Source organism: Mastomys coucha, chromosome X, assembly GCF_008632895.1.
Source record: "Mastomys coucha isolate ucsf_1 chromosome X, UCSF_Mcou_1, whole genome shotgun sequence".
Taxonomy (NCBI): domain Eukaryota; kingdom Metazoa; phylum Chordata; class Mammalia; order Rodentia; family Muridae; genus Mastomys; species Mastomys coucha.
The window spans coordinates 81,310,797-81,326,372 of NC_045030.1; the positions used below are offsets into that span (position 1 = coordinate 81,310,797).

A 15,576-nucleotide genomic window follows, 5' to 3' on the forward strand; every position below is an offset into this window, starting at 1 on the left:
AAAAAGAAAAAAAAAAAGTGCGCTTCTGGTAGCTTATTCATGCTCCATTGTCAAAATTGAATCAATATGGGTTGCCTTCTACAACCATGGGATTACACAAAATATCTTAGATAATAACAATGAATTTCATCTTACTATATGAAGAATGCTTGTGCTACAAGCTAAATCGAGTATTGTGACAAGAAACTATCATAAAATTGGTCCTCTAAATTTATTTTCTAAACTAATAGAGCATCAGGACATAAAGCAGTATCTAAAATGCTATGTTTACTATATCCCTTTGCATCTATCTACTTGGATTTACCTGCATTATATGCACCCACTGCAAGTACATGGAGTTTAAAATATATAAATGCATCATTATACATTATTTTAGAGATAGTTTCAGGACACAGGGCCCAAAAGGACACACTAATTTCTTAAAGCACATTTTTTTTCTTTCTTTTTCTTTCTTTCTTTTTTTTGTGGTGCTATGGACTTACCTGGAATGGGTCATACATTCAAGCCAAGTACTATGTACCACTCCCACTTGGTTACAACCCTAGCCTGCTTATCCATGATATTTCTTATTGTACTTAAATGAATCTCAGTTCCTAAATTCAATTAGTAATAGCCTTCTTCTGTTGAAACTTTTCCTTTCATATGACACTAATACTTCGAGGAATATGAAAAAGGATTAGTAGCCCACTTAAATGAGAAATAGGATATGATTCTCCCAGGGAAAGTGTGCATATATTTGTAGCTATATGTCACTCTGCATTCTACTCACATAAATAACATTAATTTACTTTTATTTACATAAACTATATTCATTATGCTTTAAGTAATGTTGTTTCATCTGTTCAAATTGTATTAGGTGATAAAAATCTCAGCTCATACATTATCCTCTATTAAAGCTGTCTCACATTTACACTTCGAGATTAATACTTCTTCTACTTTGCTTCTCCTTGTGACTATGGATAAAGTTTCAATGAATCCAAGTGTAGTTTAATTTATAGCTATCTAGACCCACAGTGAGATATGAATTCATGAGAGTCAGGAGCCATATCATGTCTGTAATTATATGTTATGGTAAAGTATATAACAATGAACAAACTTTTAGATTTGGCAAATTTGTAAAACTGTACTGCAGCACTCTGGTATTTCAAACATTTATTTACCAAATAAGGTTCTAAAACTTTATAGCCTAACCAAACCTACTGACATCGACACAAATGACTGCGTACAGAAAAAAGAAGACTCTTTTTACATCTAGCTGAATAATTTTAGTTTGTGATTCCTTTTCATAAGCAATAAACACATTGTTTTCTATATAACAGGAAATTAATAACTATTACATATTATGAAAATAATAATAAATTTGGATGGGATGGTGTATGGCTTCAATGACACTATCTGGAAAGTTTAAATGAGAAGTTTATTATTTACTGAAACCATTTCTTTGAATATAATAAAACAAAATAATATGAAACTTACAAACAACTTATTTTCTATTATTGAAGACTAAAATTCTAAAATTAAGAAAATATATCAAGTATGTGATTAAATATCTGGAAAAAGAAAATCAGTATTTCTAAATTAAAACGTCAGTTCACAGCTTCTGGTTTATCTGCAACAATAAAATAAATTACTTCATCAAAATGCTTAGAAGAGGTTCAGAGTTTCAAATTTTATATTATAATAGATTCTTTGTAGAGGTAGTCTTTACCAAGACAAACAGGGATGAGAGGCCAGTACTTCCAAAGAGCACAACATGACTATAAGCAGTCTGCTTAATATGCTTCTACAATTATGTCCAGTGAGCATATATCAATCTTCTCAGTAGGATATGTCCACTAATGGGGCATTTAATTATCTTGCCATTTGGAAAAAAATATATGTTACTTTGATGAATCATAGTTATTCAGTACTAAATATTAACTATCTTGCAACAGAGAAAAGATTTTTCAACATAACTGAATCTGGCCAGGAATTCAAGATTTTCCAAAGTGCAATGATTACTGGGATAAATCAACAACTTATTTACTTTATTGTTACTTTTCACCCTCTCCCCTCTCATTCTGCATCAAATGATTCTGATCAAGTATAACTGGGAACTTTGATATAAATATTTTATTAGGGATAAAGAGAATAATTCATACATTCTAAATATTGACTCTATTTCCATATGTTAATTGTGTAGATGTTGGTTTTCAATACCTATTCCTATAGTTATTTGAATGTATCTACTAAATTTCAAATATAGACATCTTTAAGTATCTCACTTCTAGAAAATTCTTCTATAGACATACTTGAAGTCTCTGAGATAAAGTAATATTTGCCATAAAATACATACCACAAAGCTCTATTTATTTGTATAATTAAAGAGTGAAATGACCAAGTAAGCTTTTCGCCATATCTTTTATTCAAAACAAGAACAGTAAATTATAGTTCTTATTTATTATTACCATATTTCACACTTAGCAATGTAATTAGAAATACAATTTTATTAAGGACTTAGTACCTTTGAATACTCCACGTTTCCAAGGACAAACATGGAGAGAATATGGAATTGAGTTGTCTGGTTCTATGGTGATAAAGGGATTTCCCCACACTATTGAGAGATCTGAAGTTACCTAGAAGAGGGGATTGGAATGTAAAAATTATGTAATGCCAATATGAAAAATTATCTTTTTCTATCATGCTATACTATTATATCATATTATATATGATTCAGAGTCATAACTTGATTAAAATATATTATAATTTACTTCATTTTATTAAATCTATATAGTTTTCATTAAAAGGAAATCAGATAATTGTATTGTTTTAGAAAAGGAAAAATCTGTGAAAAGATTTATTTAATTTATTAAGCTGACATAAATCACTTCTAAGAATAGCTTCATATTTAAATATAAATTAGCTATATTTTCTTTATTCTTTTGTCTTTCTTTCATAATTTTTGGTATGTATGGGATATCAGATCACTACATGTATTTTTGTTGTTCATATTTTTGTTTCTTTTGTTATTGCTGGTTTAGTGAATTCTATGTATTAAGTGTATGATGCCTGAATTCAATAAATTTAATGTGATCAGTGCAATTCCTAATCAGATACTGGTAAAGCCTTCTGCAACAATTTGGCTTATGTTTTTTGAATATCTGGAACTAAAAAAAAAAAAATCAACCTTCTGCCAATGATCATTAGATAAGCATATTCCTAGTATTTAGGTAGTTTAAAATTCTGCCTTATTTAAACAGAAGTTTACTGTAAACCTTATGTGAAAAATTTAACCTTATCACACCTTTATTTGGTATCCCAAAACCTCAACATTTAAAAGTGCTCTGCTTGATCCCAAAAGATAGACAATATCTTTTAACATCCCATAAAACATTTTACACTCCAGACCTTCTTGTGAAGGTTAAAATTAAATTTTTGTTGGTTCCTATTTATAGTGCATGCTCCAATAAAGGCAAACTTAAACAATTATTGAGTACTTTTGACATGTGTTCTTAGAACAGGATCTTTCTTTTAAAACAAAACTCTTAGACAGGTTAAATAACAAGAACAACATGAATGTGACATTTTCAGGATATTTGGAAAGTCAAAATACAGATCCATATCAAATATACATATCCCCTTGTTTAAAAGGTTTCCGTTATTCAAACTTACTACAGATGCAAATTGCAGAATTTTACACAGTTAAATTGAAAAAGGCCAGGTTTTCAAAATGGTATCAGTCTTTATTCTGAACAGCTGTTAAAGTTTTCCTTAAGTATGTACTCATTTGTTTCAGGTATACTTATAGTTCATTATAGATTTTAGGGAAGAGTGGATTTAGAGAATTACATTAAACAGAGGATAAAACTAATAAAAGTGGGATTGTTTTTGATTATGGAGATTTTAAAAGAATGTATGTAAGCTAAAGAAAATGATCCAACAAACATGGAGAAGGGTAGGGAAAAGGAAAGAAAGGATGGTAGAAAGGAAAGAGTAGAGCAGAAGGGAGGAAGAAAAGGGAAAGGGAGGAAGAAAAAAGAGAGAGGGAAAAATGGAGCAAAGGAGAAAGGAGAGCAAGAGAGAATGAGGGAGAGGGATTACACTGATCATCTTGAATTATTTTATTTATGTAAATTCCATATTACAGAACAACAAAAAATAATGCTCTGAAAGTAGAGAATAGAAATGTGACCGAAGACACAATGCAAATGCATGATGCAACCCAAGGAGGACTACTGTTTCCCTCAATGACAAGAATAATTTTCAGCTTCAGGCAGGTGTGAGTCAGATGGACAGTTTTGTTCTTGTTCACTTGTCTTCCTATTTTTGTGGTATAATTGATAATTAAGGCTGAAAATATAAGGTGATAACTGATGTGAATATTGTCATGATGGCTGTAAGTTAGTTATTGATTATGATGATTTGGATGTTGCCATTAACAACAGAAAATAGCATTAGCCAAGCTGAGGTCAGGTGTATTGTTCCAAGTAAATATCTATAACTATCGAAGTTAGAACTACAAAATAATCCACCATTTCAATTTCTGGATATGTATTGAGTGTTGTTTCACAATTATCTCTGTGTAAAATGTTAACAATGGAGTCATATGCTTACATGTGAGAAAAATTTACATTAATTACACAAGCATAGTTACTATAGAAAAATCATTGATTTAAATTGTTTTCCACTTTTAAAGTGCATAGTTCTGTAGGGTGAAATTTTAAATAACAACATAGATATCATTTCTGTTATGGCAACAAAATGAAGTGAATAAGCAATGTAGGGTAATGGGAGCTTCTATGAAAAATATGTTTTTACAAAACTCTTGACAGGTTTTCCTACTTGTTAATAAATTCTGAAAGTGGAAAAATACTACATAAAAAACTTATTGGCTTCCATGTCTGACTGACCTTCATTCTCTCTGCCCCCGTTTTAATGCCACCCTTTATGTTTCCATTTGTTTCTAAAACAAATATATTTTAAATACTATTTTTTTCCATGATTAATGTTATGCTGTATACTATGAACAAAAGCCTAGGTACAAAACATTGTCCCTGAGGTGAGAAGTTACATCTTACTAGCAGGCACGAATATGGAACAAATTGAGAATAAGGGAGATAGATCATAAAGGGAGGGTAGGAAAGGTGGGTAGCAGAGGGGTAGGGAGAGAAAGAAAGGAGAGAAAATGAATCTATTACATTTACACGGTGAAGAATAATAAACAGGACAATGACATGTGGTAAGTAAATACCACATCAGGCACAACAGAGTTCATGATGAAGTAGAGAGATGATATTGAAGAGTTTTAGGAACGGTAAGAAATTTTAACTTATAATATATAATACAAAGATTATTCTTTGAAATCCAGAAAAAAGTAAATCAATATATACCTTCCTGAGATTTAAAAGAAGGAGAGGGTAAGCTCAAAGAGTTTTCACATTTCTGTCATCTGATCTGATGATGAACATATTTATGTAGGGTTGATGGATGAATATTCTTTTGAGGGACACACTGGTCAAATAATTTCAGGCAGGGGATAGGGAGGGATGAACTGAGTATTGGGAAAAACAACTGGAATTAAGGGGACATTTTCAAGGTGATGTTAGAATGTGGTACAATGAAAACCCCCTGGAATCTATGAGGGTGAACCTAGAGAAGACTCCTAGTAACAGAGAATTAAAGAACCTCAACTGGCCATCTTCTGTAACCAGCAAGGCTTCCAGTGTTGGGACTTTGACATCAACACAGCCACAAAACCTTGAACTTACAATTTGTCCTGCCTGCAAGATGTGCTGGGGTAATAGTGGCATAGAACTTGTGGGATTAGCCAACCAATGACTGGTCTAACCTGACGCCTATGCCATAGATGGATCCCATGCCTGACACTGCCTGGATGACCAGGAACCATGTCTGGATAGCCCAAAGACCAGGGCTGAACTATCATGCCTGGCAAAAAAAATTAATGAAATTAATCCTGATGATATTATTCTATAGTCATCGGTAAGTGCCAAGCCCCATTATTTTCAGAGAATAGATGTAGAGTCCCACAGCCAAACATTAGGTGGAGCTCAGGGAACTCAACGAAAAAGGTGGAAGAAGGGTTGTAGAAGCTAGAAAGTAGAGGACCCAGGAGAACCCAGTCCACAGGATCAAGTAAGCAGGGCTCAAAGAGACTCACAGAGACTGAAACTTGCTGTAGTGTGCACTAGGTCTTCTGCACATATAGTTATATTTGTGTTCTTGTGGGACTCCTAATAGTGGGAGTGAGGGGAGCCTGACTTTTTTTGCTTCCTCTTGTGGCTCTTTTCCTCATATTGAGTTGCCACATCCAGCCTTGATATGACAGCACATGCCTACTTTTATTGTAATGTGGTTTGCAGTGTTCAGATGATATCCCTTGGAGGCCTGCTCTTTACTCAAGGGAAACAGAAGAGAAGTGAATCTGGGGGAGAGATAAGGTGGGGGAGGGACTAGGAGGAGTAAAAGGATGGAACACTTCAGTTGGGATGAAATATATGAGAGAAAGATAAAATTTAAAATATGGAAAAACAAACCAAACAATAAAAACAAGAATTCCACCATCACTAATAATACTTGCCCTTACAAGAAAGTACCCACAGTTGAGAAAGTTCCAGACAGCTGAATGTGGTGACACACACCTGCAATCTCAACATTTGTAAAACTGAGTAAAAAGGATCACTGTGAGTTTAAGGTCAGCCAGGGATACAAAGAAACACCTTCAAAATACAATCATTTTGTCAAACAAGATTCTAGAAAAATCACAAAACTACTCTTGACAATGAGGTCTAAATGGGTATGGTGATCTAGAAATGTGCCAGACATGAATAAGGTATGTTTTACAAACCTCCAGAAGCAATAGTTGAACTGGGCTGCCCCTCATGGTCAAGGTAAGCCAAATCTCTAGAGGCTATCATTGAAATGCCTTTTGGATCTATTTATACATGGTGTGCCAAAACCAGTGCTTTCTGGAGAAACATGGATACCCACAACTGTAACTGCACAAGTAATTGAGAAGAACTATGTTGTGAATGTGGAAGAGGTTTAAGGATAGCTAATCCAATTTATTATCCTTGTGACAAAAATTTAAAAGAAAAAAACCATTTGGAGATCAAAAAATAAGAGTAATATTTGGATTTTTATTTCTATTTTTGGTGCTGAGGATTAAATTCAGAGCCTCAAGCATACTAAGCAGAGATTCTCACCAATGACTTATGCCTCTCTCAGCAGCAAATAGCATTATTATTGTAATTCCTGAATTTAGGAGATTAAACCAGAAAGATCTCTAGTATAAGGTTAGCATGGGCTATAAATCAATACTCTGTTTCAAAATATTAAAAATAATCTTGCTCCTACATTTTATTAAAACTATCTTATAATATCATTTATGGTTTATTCATGGAAAAGTAAACATGATACAAATGAGTAAGCTTGAAAGAGTTTTATAATTATGCACAATATTTAAGTATAAAACTTGTTTGGAGTTATGGTGGTAGCAGGTGGCTACAATCCAAGTATGTGATAGGCTAGGGAAGGAGAAGTAAAATTTAAGGCAAGCACCTATATTATACAAAGTAAAACAACACAAATGAAAACAGAGTTAAAAAAGTAAGAGCAACAACAACAAAAAACTTGTTTGATGCTAACCACAATTAGGAATCAAAATTAAATTTTGTAGCTATTGGAAGAAGAAAAAGTAGAATATTTATCTCTGTGTGTTTCAACCTATTGGTTGATTCTTTTTTAATTTCACATGATTAACATATTTCATATAATTCAAAGTATATACAGAAGGAAGTATTTTCTTCCTAAACAAGTCTTACCTTAAATGTCAGGAGACTTTTTGTATAATTAGGCACTACTATGGATCTATCTGTCACATTTCCCACTTTGCAGTTTATAACAATGTGGTCCAAGGCTACGGGTTTTGTCCCAATCCCATCTATTTCAATGATGTGTGCCATGCCATCTACTTCATTTTGAAAAGTAAGTTTACCCTATGATAAACAAGACAAGTTTAAGCTCTACAGCAGTCAGCAGTCATAATTCAATGCTAAACAATCCCTCTAATCTTATTCGTCTTGAATAACAAAGCTTTTAAGAAAATGTTAGCCACTGAAGTTTGCAGTTCATATAAAAATGATTTTATCAAAGAAAGAATCTACTAATGAAATGATCTTTGTTTTTATCTTCTCTCTGGAAATTATACATTATATATAAGCATTATCACACCTAGCAATTATGTACACTTAGCACCTTGTCAAACAAATGTTGCTAAGGAAAAATTTTCATATGTAGCAGTTGACTTAGTGACTTGGAACAATGATTTCATATCATTATGCATGCTTTCTGAAAATAACTTGGAAATAAATATTCATCAGCAGCATTGTGTCATGATAAATATGGATAGTTAAACATGTTAGGCAAAACTATCAACTTTATAGAACATACAAATGTTAGTAAACATTTTCTAATTAACTGTGCTGACTGTTATCTAAACATTTGTTCATTTACATATTAATAATGTAAGGAAAATCCATGCTTATACCATAATTTCACATTCCAAAATCGGTTTGAATGTCAAAGGATATTGGATAGTTTCACCAGGGGCAACATGTACAATTGGAGGTCCATGAAACCACTCTCCTTCTATTTTAACTTGAAGTTTCCAAAGTTTCTTTGAATCATTTTTCTAAAAGATGGAAAGAGTTACACATAACTTTAGAAAGATGATGCAGGTAAAATTGTGTTGCATACTAATTCTTGTTAAGTCATTAAAATGTACAATTAATCTGGGCATGGTTATACAAGCCTCTAACTCTAATACTTGGAAGCCCTAAGTGTATTTATCCTGGAGTTCCACAGTAGACTGGGATCTATTGATAAATTCAAGGCCAACTTCAACTACATAGTGAGACCTAGTTGCAAAATTCAAGAACTTAGCATTGACAAGAATTACAAAAGCTTCAGTAGGGAACTGGGAAACAGTGAAATGAGATGGAATTGGGAGAAGTTTAAAATCAGCCAAATTAAACGTAATGAAAATCATAGTATGGAAAAAAATAAAAATCACCCATGTCTGTGTAGGCTAATTTAATTATTTTTAATATAAGAATCATAATGCAGTGGTTAGAATAAGGATTTGATAAAATACTTAAATTATTATGAGTTATTCCATGTATTATAAAATAAAAAATTGGAAATATGACATTTAAAGGAAAAAAATTGTGAAGAACAATTTTTGAAAATGTGAAGAATAGCAAGACTACCCCGACTTTTTATATGTAATAACAGAAACACTGCCTGATAGGGCTATCCAGGCATTCTTTAATATCTAGGGAAAATTTGTTTCATTTATTGAAGATCAATTTATGATACTCTATGACAAATGTTCACAATTTAGCAATAGTAGTATGATCCTAAATGATATGATTTGTTACTGATCAAGAAAAATATAAGTTGTTGTAACTGGTATATTTTTCAGATAACAGATTTTATATATCTCATCAGAATAGATTTATTTGCATCAGCCTGACTGGGTTGTTTTTAGTATTTAAAGAAGAAAAACTTAATTTATTGTTCTGAATACAGAAATTCTCCTAAAATTACATTACCCAATTCTGTACTGTATTTTCACTTTGTTTCATAGGGGAAAGTGGGGTTTCTTAGTACCTATGAATCCACCTTAAACATATGTTAAAATCAACAGGATTTGGAGTCGTGATCTAAGCATCTATATCTCAGCATGATGACTCTAGCATAAATAATTTTTATTAGGTATTTGGTGAGAGGTTTAGGATTTGGTTTAAGGATATCACAGTCACATTTTTTAAGCAAATAGATCCAATAGAAATTATGCTTGTGTTGTAGCAGAGTTTATAATCAGGAAGAATATCTAATATAATAAGAAAAATAATTTCTAGTCTAAAATACAATTTTAAATTTGTAACTCTCCAGAGAAATACATAAACACACAGGCCAGAAACTTCATTCAATTGTGAAAATAACAACAAAAGAATTTTCACTTACTATTGGGATATGCTGCGTAAGTGCTTGAAATGCTGGTGTTCTAAACAACAATTCAGCTTCTGGTTCTTCTTCATTTACTACACCTTCAAGTGCATACACACGTATATCATGTCTTGATAACAACAAAATTTTACAAGGGTATCTTCCAGACTCAAGGGGAGCAAATCGTAGAGGAATTGTAACCGATCCTTCTAAAGCTAGCATAATAATTTAAAAGCAAAAGTTCTTTTTAAATATCATAGGACATAAACTTAATTTTGCTAATCAATACTTAAATTATTCTGGAAATGTATCTACTTAGAATAGACTAGGTATCTTCATCATTACATATTATGTCTATGTTTTATAATACAACCTTTTTTTTTGAATGAAAGATGATGTCTTTCGTAGTTTTGTGTGAGAGATCTTCCATTCTAAAAAGACAATAGGGTCTTCGTGTTTTAAAAGACATTCCTATATTGCTTTTACTTTACATCTTGGATGACAAGTCAGGGGAAGAGAAATGGGTATTTTGAGGGATATTTTAGTGTTCAATATCCAATTAATATAAAATATGTAATAGGTCAGAACCAATGAAATATCTCCATTTCACTTGAAATGAGTGAATAAATGAAGGGGGTTATATGGTTATATAGCCCAAATACTTTTCAACTTGAACATCTGATTTAAACACCTAATGACTAGTGATTAGTATTAAAGTGAAAGCCAAGGACATTTTAAGTCTATATTATAATCCAAATCATTAACTACATGACCCTAAAGAATAAGGGTAAGATTCTTCCAAATTAAAAATAAAATTTATTGCATCAGTAGAATTCATAAAAATATTGGTTTTAGTTTTAAATATTAATTGAAGAAATCACTGTTTCTTTGCCTTATACAGCCAAAATAACAGGCCGATTCTGATGTGTGTGTATATGTGTATGTGTGTGTGTGTTTTGAGTGTGTATGTATATTCGCTTAGAAGCCATTTCTTCCAAAACAAATATATTTACAAGATTGTGCTGCAGCACAATCTGTTATGTTCTTTTAGACATATCACTCAATTCTACAAGTAATATTTCCACTTCTCTTCATTGTCTCCCGCATACCCATATATGCTTTCAGAGTTCAACTCTTGAACTATTTGTTTTCAGGACATAGTCTGTGTCTCCTTTGAGATCTATAGTTTTAAATTCAATAAATAGAGATTTCTTTCTTATGACATATGATTTTTAGTCTTTAAGTCAACACACAGATACACACAAATTTTGGGGGGGAGAGGTCAGCAGCGTAACTGCATTGATGCTCCTTGTTCATGAGGCATTATTACTTACAACTGAAAGAAACTTAATCCTTTCTAAAATACTTTCATAAGACATTTTCTTAATTCTATTTTCATGCTGGTTGACTTTAAGAATGGTAGAGTAAATAAGGAGTGTCTACTATAAGGAATACAGGCAAAAGATTAAGTTTGTGAGCTCAAGTATCCGTATGTTCACATGAAAACCATTATTGTTCATGTTAGGGTTGAAAATGGGAGTAAAACTGGTTACAACCCAAATGTCCTGTGCTATTACTTTCTCATATAAATTTTTGAGTCCAAAAATTTTTAAATTAAGCTTCATTTTCCAGGTGGTAGTGAGTTCTAGTTGTTAACATAAAATGACAGAGTGTATTCTATATAAAAGTATGTTAGACTTTTTTACAAATTTTAAATTTTAGAAAAAGGGATGTGAAATTTCATTTTGAATTTTAAACTGACCAATGTCGCAGTATGGACCAACCATGACTTATTTTAGAATTTCAAGGTATCTGGAGAATTATATGCCACACTGATTCTTCTAGTATACAAAGTTAGAAAAAAGTAAGTACTATTATATTCAAGATACTTTGTGTAGTATCTAAAATAAATCCCATTATAAATTTTATGAGGCTTGGGTTGATCTACTTAAAATTTGATGTTCCTATTCACATGTATAGCCTTCCTATAGACAAATGAAATAAGAAAAGTTCAGGATTTCTAAAATAACAAATTAATTATAGAGCATAACTTGATAAACTAATATACTTAATTTTCCATGATATAACAGTGCATCAAATATGGGAATGATGAAGTAATATATGAAGTTACTATCTTCTAGTTAATTTCATATTTCTATATGAATGCTAAACATAAGATCTTCATTTAAAAATGAGGTACTGAATGTAAAAACTATACTTATATACTAATTTATATCCATGTATATGTCAAAATATTTTATTGAAAAAATATATATTATTGAAAAATATATCTAGCTGGGCAGTGGTGGCACAAGCCTTTAATCCAAGCACTTGGGAGGCAGATGCAGGTGGATTTCTGAGTTCAAGGCCAGCCTGGTCTACAGAGTGAGTTCCAGGACAGCCAGGGCTACACAGAGAAACCCTGTCTTGAAAAACAAGACATATATGCATGTGGATGCGTGTATATGTGTGTGTGTGTGTGTGTGTGTGTGTGTGTGTGTGTGTGTATGAGAAAATACATTGACAGAGAACAGCTGACCAGTTTATTAACCATGCTTCAAATAGTTCATGTTTTTGGAACATGTCATGGGAATTTGTTACCAAAAGTCCAAGTCATACATGCCAATTTCAAATTTGCCCTTTATAGTTCAAGTTATATTCGTATGGATAGAAAAATCATCTGCCTTCCAAATTATTAGAGTAAATAAAATGACAGGTTCATTGTATTATAACATCTTCTCATTACTGAATTTTCTCATTTAATAAAAAGAATTAAAAATGACTATATATTCCATGTATAATGACAGTTCTATTGATAAAAATAGATTAGTATTATAAATTTAAGAAAAAATATATTTTTTCTGAAGGAGTTGGCTACAATAAAGTTGATGAGGTAATGTCAAACATACTGTAAGAAGAAATAAAATAACCTTAATATCATGGGTATATAGCAACTATATAGAGACTATTCAAATGTGAGCTGTCAGTTTGCTGAATGATAAAAATTTCTGACCATCCTTTTGTTTCTTTGAGTTTTCTGTTTGCTTCAAAATACAGGAGAGATGTACTCTTCCTAAGTACTTATTTCTACAGGTCCTTCCTTTCATATCACAATGGAGTCAGGCTTAAATATACAGTGAACTCAACATAGAGATTTGTGGCCAGTTCTGTGCACTGAACAAGCCTTTGCTGGTTAAGTGTAAGGAGAATATTTTCTCATATTTATTGATACGTTTCTAAAATCTCAGGGGAAATTTTACATTTTACATTGGTAGCATTTTAACTAGAGAGCTTCTTTTCATACATAATTGCTTAAGAGCACAAAATTTTCCAAAGAAATAGCTGAAATAAGATTGCACTTTCTAATTAAATCCTCCATGGGGAAGGAAGGCAAAGAATTTCTGATAGCAAATCAACTTTGCATTTTTAACTTTGATTTCTCATAACAAAGTTTGTCTCATTGTCATATATTAAAAATCACATCATTTATTTTAATTACTGTCAGACTGATCTACAAAGTGCACAAATAATTTGAATGAACTGTTACCAAGCTGATGAACACCATATCCATGATAAACTAGGTGAAAGGTTACAAATTTTGTCTAAACACCTGTCTAAATTGATTATGATAGACTGCAGAGTATATATACACCAATAAAGATAAAACAGGAAAAAATAGTAAACTTTTAAAAAGTTCAAAAAATAAAGTTTTAGCTCTATTCTTGCATAAAATTATAAAGGTAAAACTGAGTCACTTATCAAACTGAAAATGTTTTGAAATCATAAGAAAAATCTTGCTTGAGTGACAACTCAGTGGAAGACTACTTGTCTCTTAAATGCTCATGTGCTCCATCTCACTATCACATAAAAAGAAACAAAAGATGAAATGCATTTGAATATATGAGCACACACACAAATAATTCCAAGACATAGAAGATCATGTACTAAGTCAGTCTGGCTGCATAAGGAGAACCTGACTCACAAAATGTAGAAAAAAGTAAAAGAAATGCAGTATTGTACAAAAGTATATTAATCATATAATTTTTTACTAGTTAACTTTGCCAGTTTGGTCCAGTAGTTGAGTATGTAAGGGAAATTTTTATTTCACCTGTATATAGGAGGATACTTTGAGGAAGACTTAAGACTTACTGTGATTTCCCAAGTAGGAAGTATACTTACCATCATTTGTATGCAGTAAGAAAAGCAACGAATAGGAAATGGAAATAGATTAGGCTGATTCAAAGAAGTCATTTCAACAGTTATAAAGGACCCAGAATATCAAATTGAAAGAGAACTGGACTATCAAGACAAAGGATAGAAAGCATGATGAGCATACTATTATGTATGTGGAAGGAAGAGAAATTCTGGCAAGAAAAGCAAGATTTTTAGACAGGGAGTAGAAATTCCTTCCTGCTATTGGGAAACAATAGAACAGATGAAGATGAATACATTCACAAGAAGGAATCATGCTACAGAAGGGCTGAGGTCCACATATTCTGCATGAGGTTGTCTTCACGTATGGCAAAAGACTGGAAGTAAGCAAAACTTCAGTCCTTGGAATGAGAATCAACTAAGGGTATAAGAATGAGTATATCCACAAGGGTGGATTGGGGGAGAGGAGAAGGATTAGGAATTCTCTTTATTCATTCCACTAACAGTGAAAGAAATTAACTTTTACAAAGCATTAATGAAGATAATATCAGTAAGGTTTTAGAAACTAGTCTTCTGAAGAAGCTGTGCCTGTAGCAAACAGTCTGGAGACAGCTTGACCTTGCTTAGACTATTGTCTTTGTTAAGGTACAATGTTAGAGGTTAACTATGAAAATCATCTTGAAATGTTAGCCACTTTAATAGCCATTTGCTTTTAGTGTCTGCATTTGACCTAATATCCTTATGGCTATTATGTAAAACTTTTATAATTCACTGTAATATTTAGCACACATTAGCCTACAACCACAAAGTGAAGAATCCTATAGCATTTACATATATAATAAAAGATTCTCACACTTTTCTGAAGCCTGCTTGCCCAAATCACCTGACCAATATATATATGGAACACATTAATTTTGTGATTTTCATTGTTAGGTAGGATTAAGTGTTTATGTAATCCTTCTTATTGCAGAAAACTCATTCCTGGCTGTCTCAGAATTCATTCATTCATTCATTCATTCATTCATTTTTACCAGAATGTTTAGTCAGGAAATTTCCCTTCAAGTTTTCTATATGATCTGTTATTATTTATTGTCTTATTTGAGTCTTAATTCTTAAATTCTTGTTACCTGCTTGGATGCTGGGCAGTGGTTTCTGGAATGGGTGGTCTCCTAAGAAAGTAAATTGAACAGAAAATTCTTTAATTTAAAATTAGTGACCACATTTTCAGGCTTAAAAATATAATTGCAGTTAATATAAAACCAGAGGAGACCCACAAGTGAATCTTCATTAAAATGATATTTACCTAAAATCTAACACATCATATATAAAACTAAAGTTCTACCTGAGCACCCAGCTATATCACTCCTGGGCATATACCCAGAAGATGCTCCAACATGTAATAAGGACACATGCTCC

The 15,576-nt window shown here is 32.0% G+C and overlaps 1 protein-coding gene across 1 annotated transcript in view; it reads right to left on the reverse strand.

Moving 5' to 3' along the window:
- Cfap47 (cilia and flagella associated protein 47) overlaps positions 1 to 15,576 on the reverse strand; it is a 223,010-nt gene that overhangs the window by 69,863 nt on the left and 137,571 nt on the right. The window contains exons 47-51 of the mRNA XM_031363967.1: positions 15,288 to 15,329; positions 10,027 to 10,223; positions 8,546 to 8,689; positions 7,821 to 7,994; positions 2,504 to 2,615 (exon numbers count right to left, since the gene is read on the reverse strand). Coding sequence (XP_031219827.1) covers positions 2,504 to 2,615; positions 7,821 to 7,994; positions 8,546 to 8,689; positions 10,027 to 10,223; positions 15,288 to 15,329 — 669 coding nt within the window. The remainder of the gene's footprint in view (positions 1 to 2,503; positions 2,616 to 7,820; positions 7,995 to 8,545; positions 8,690 to 10,026; positions 10,224 to 15,287; positions 15,330 to 15,576) is intronic.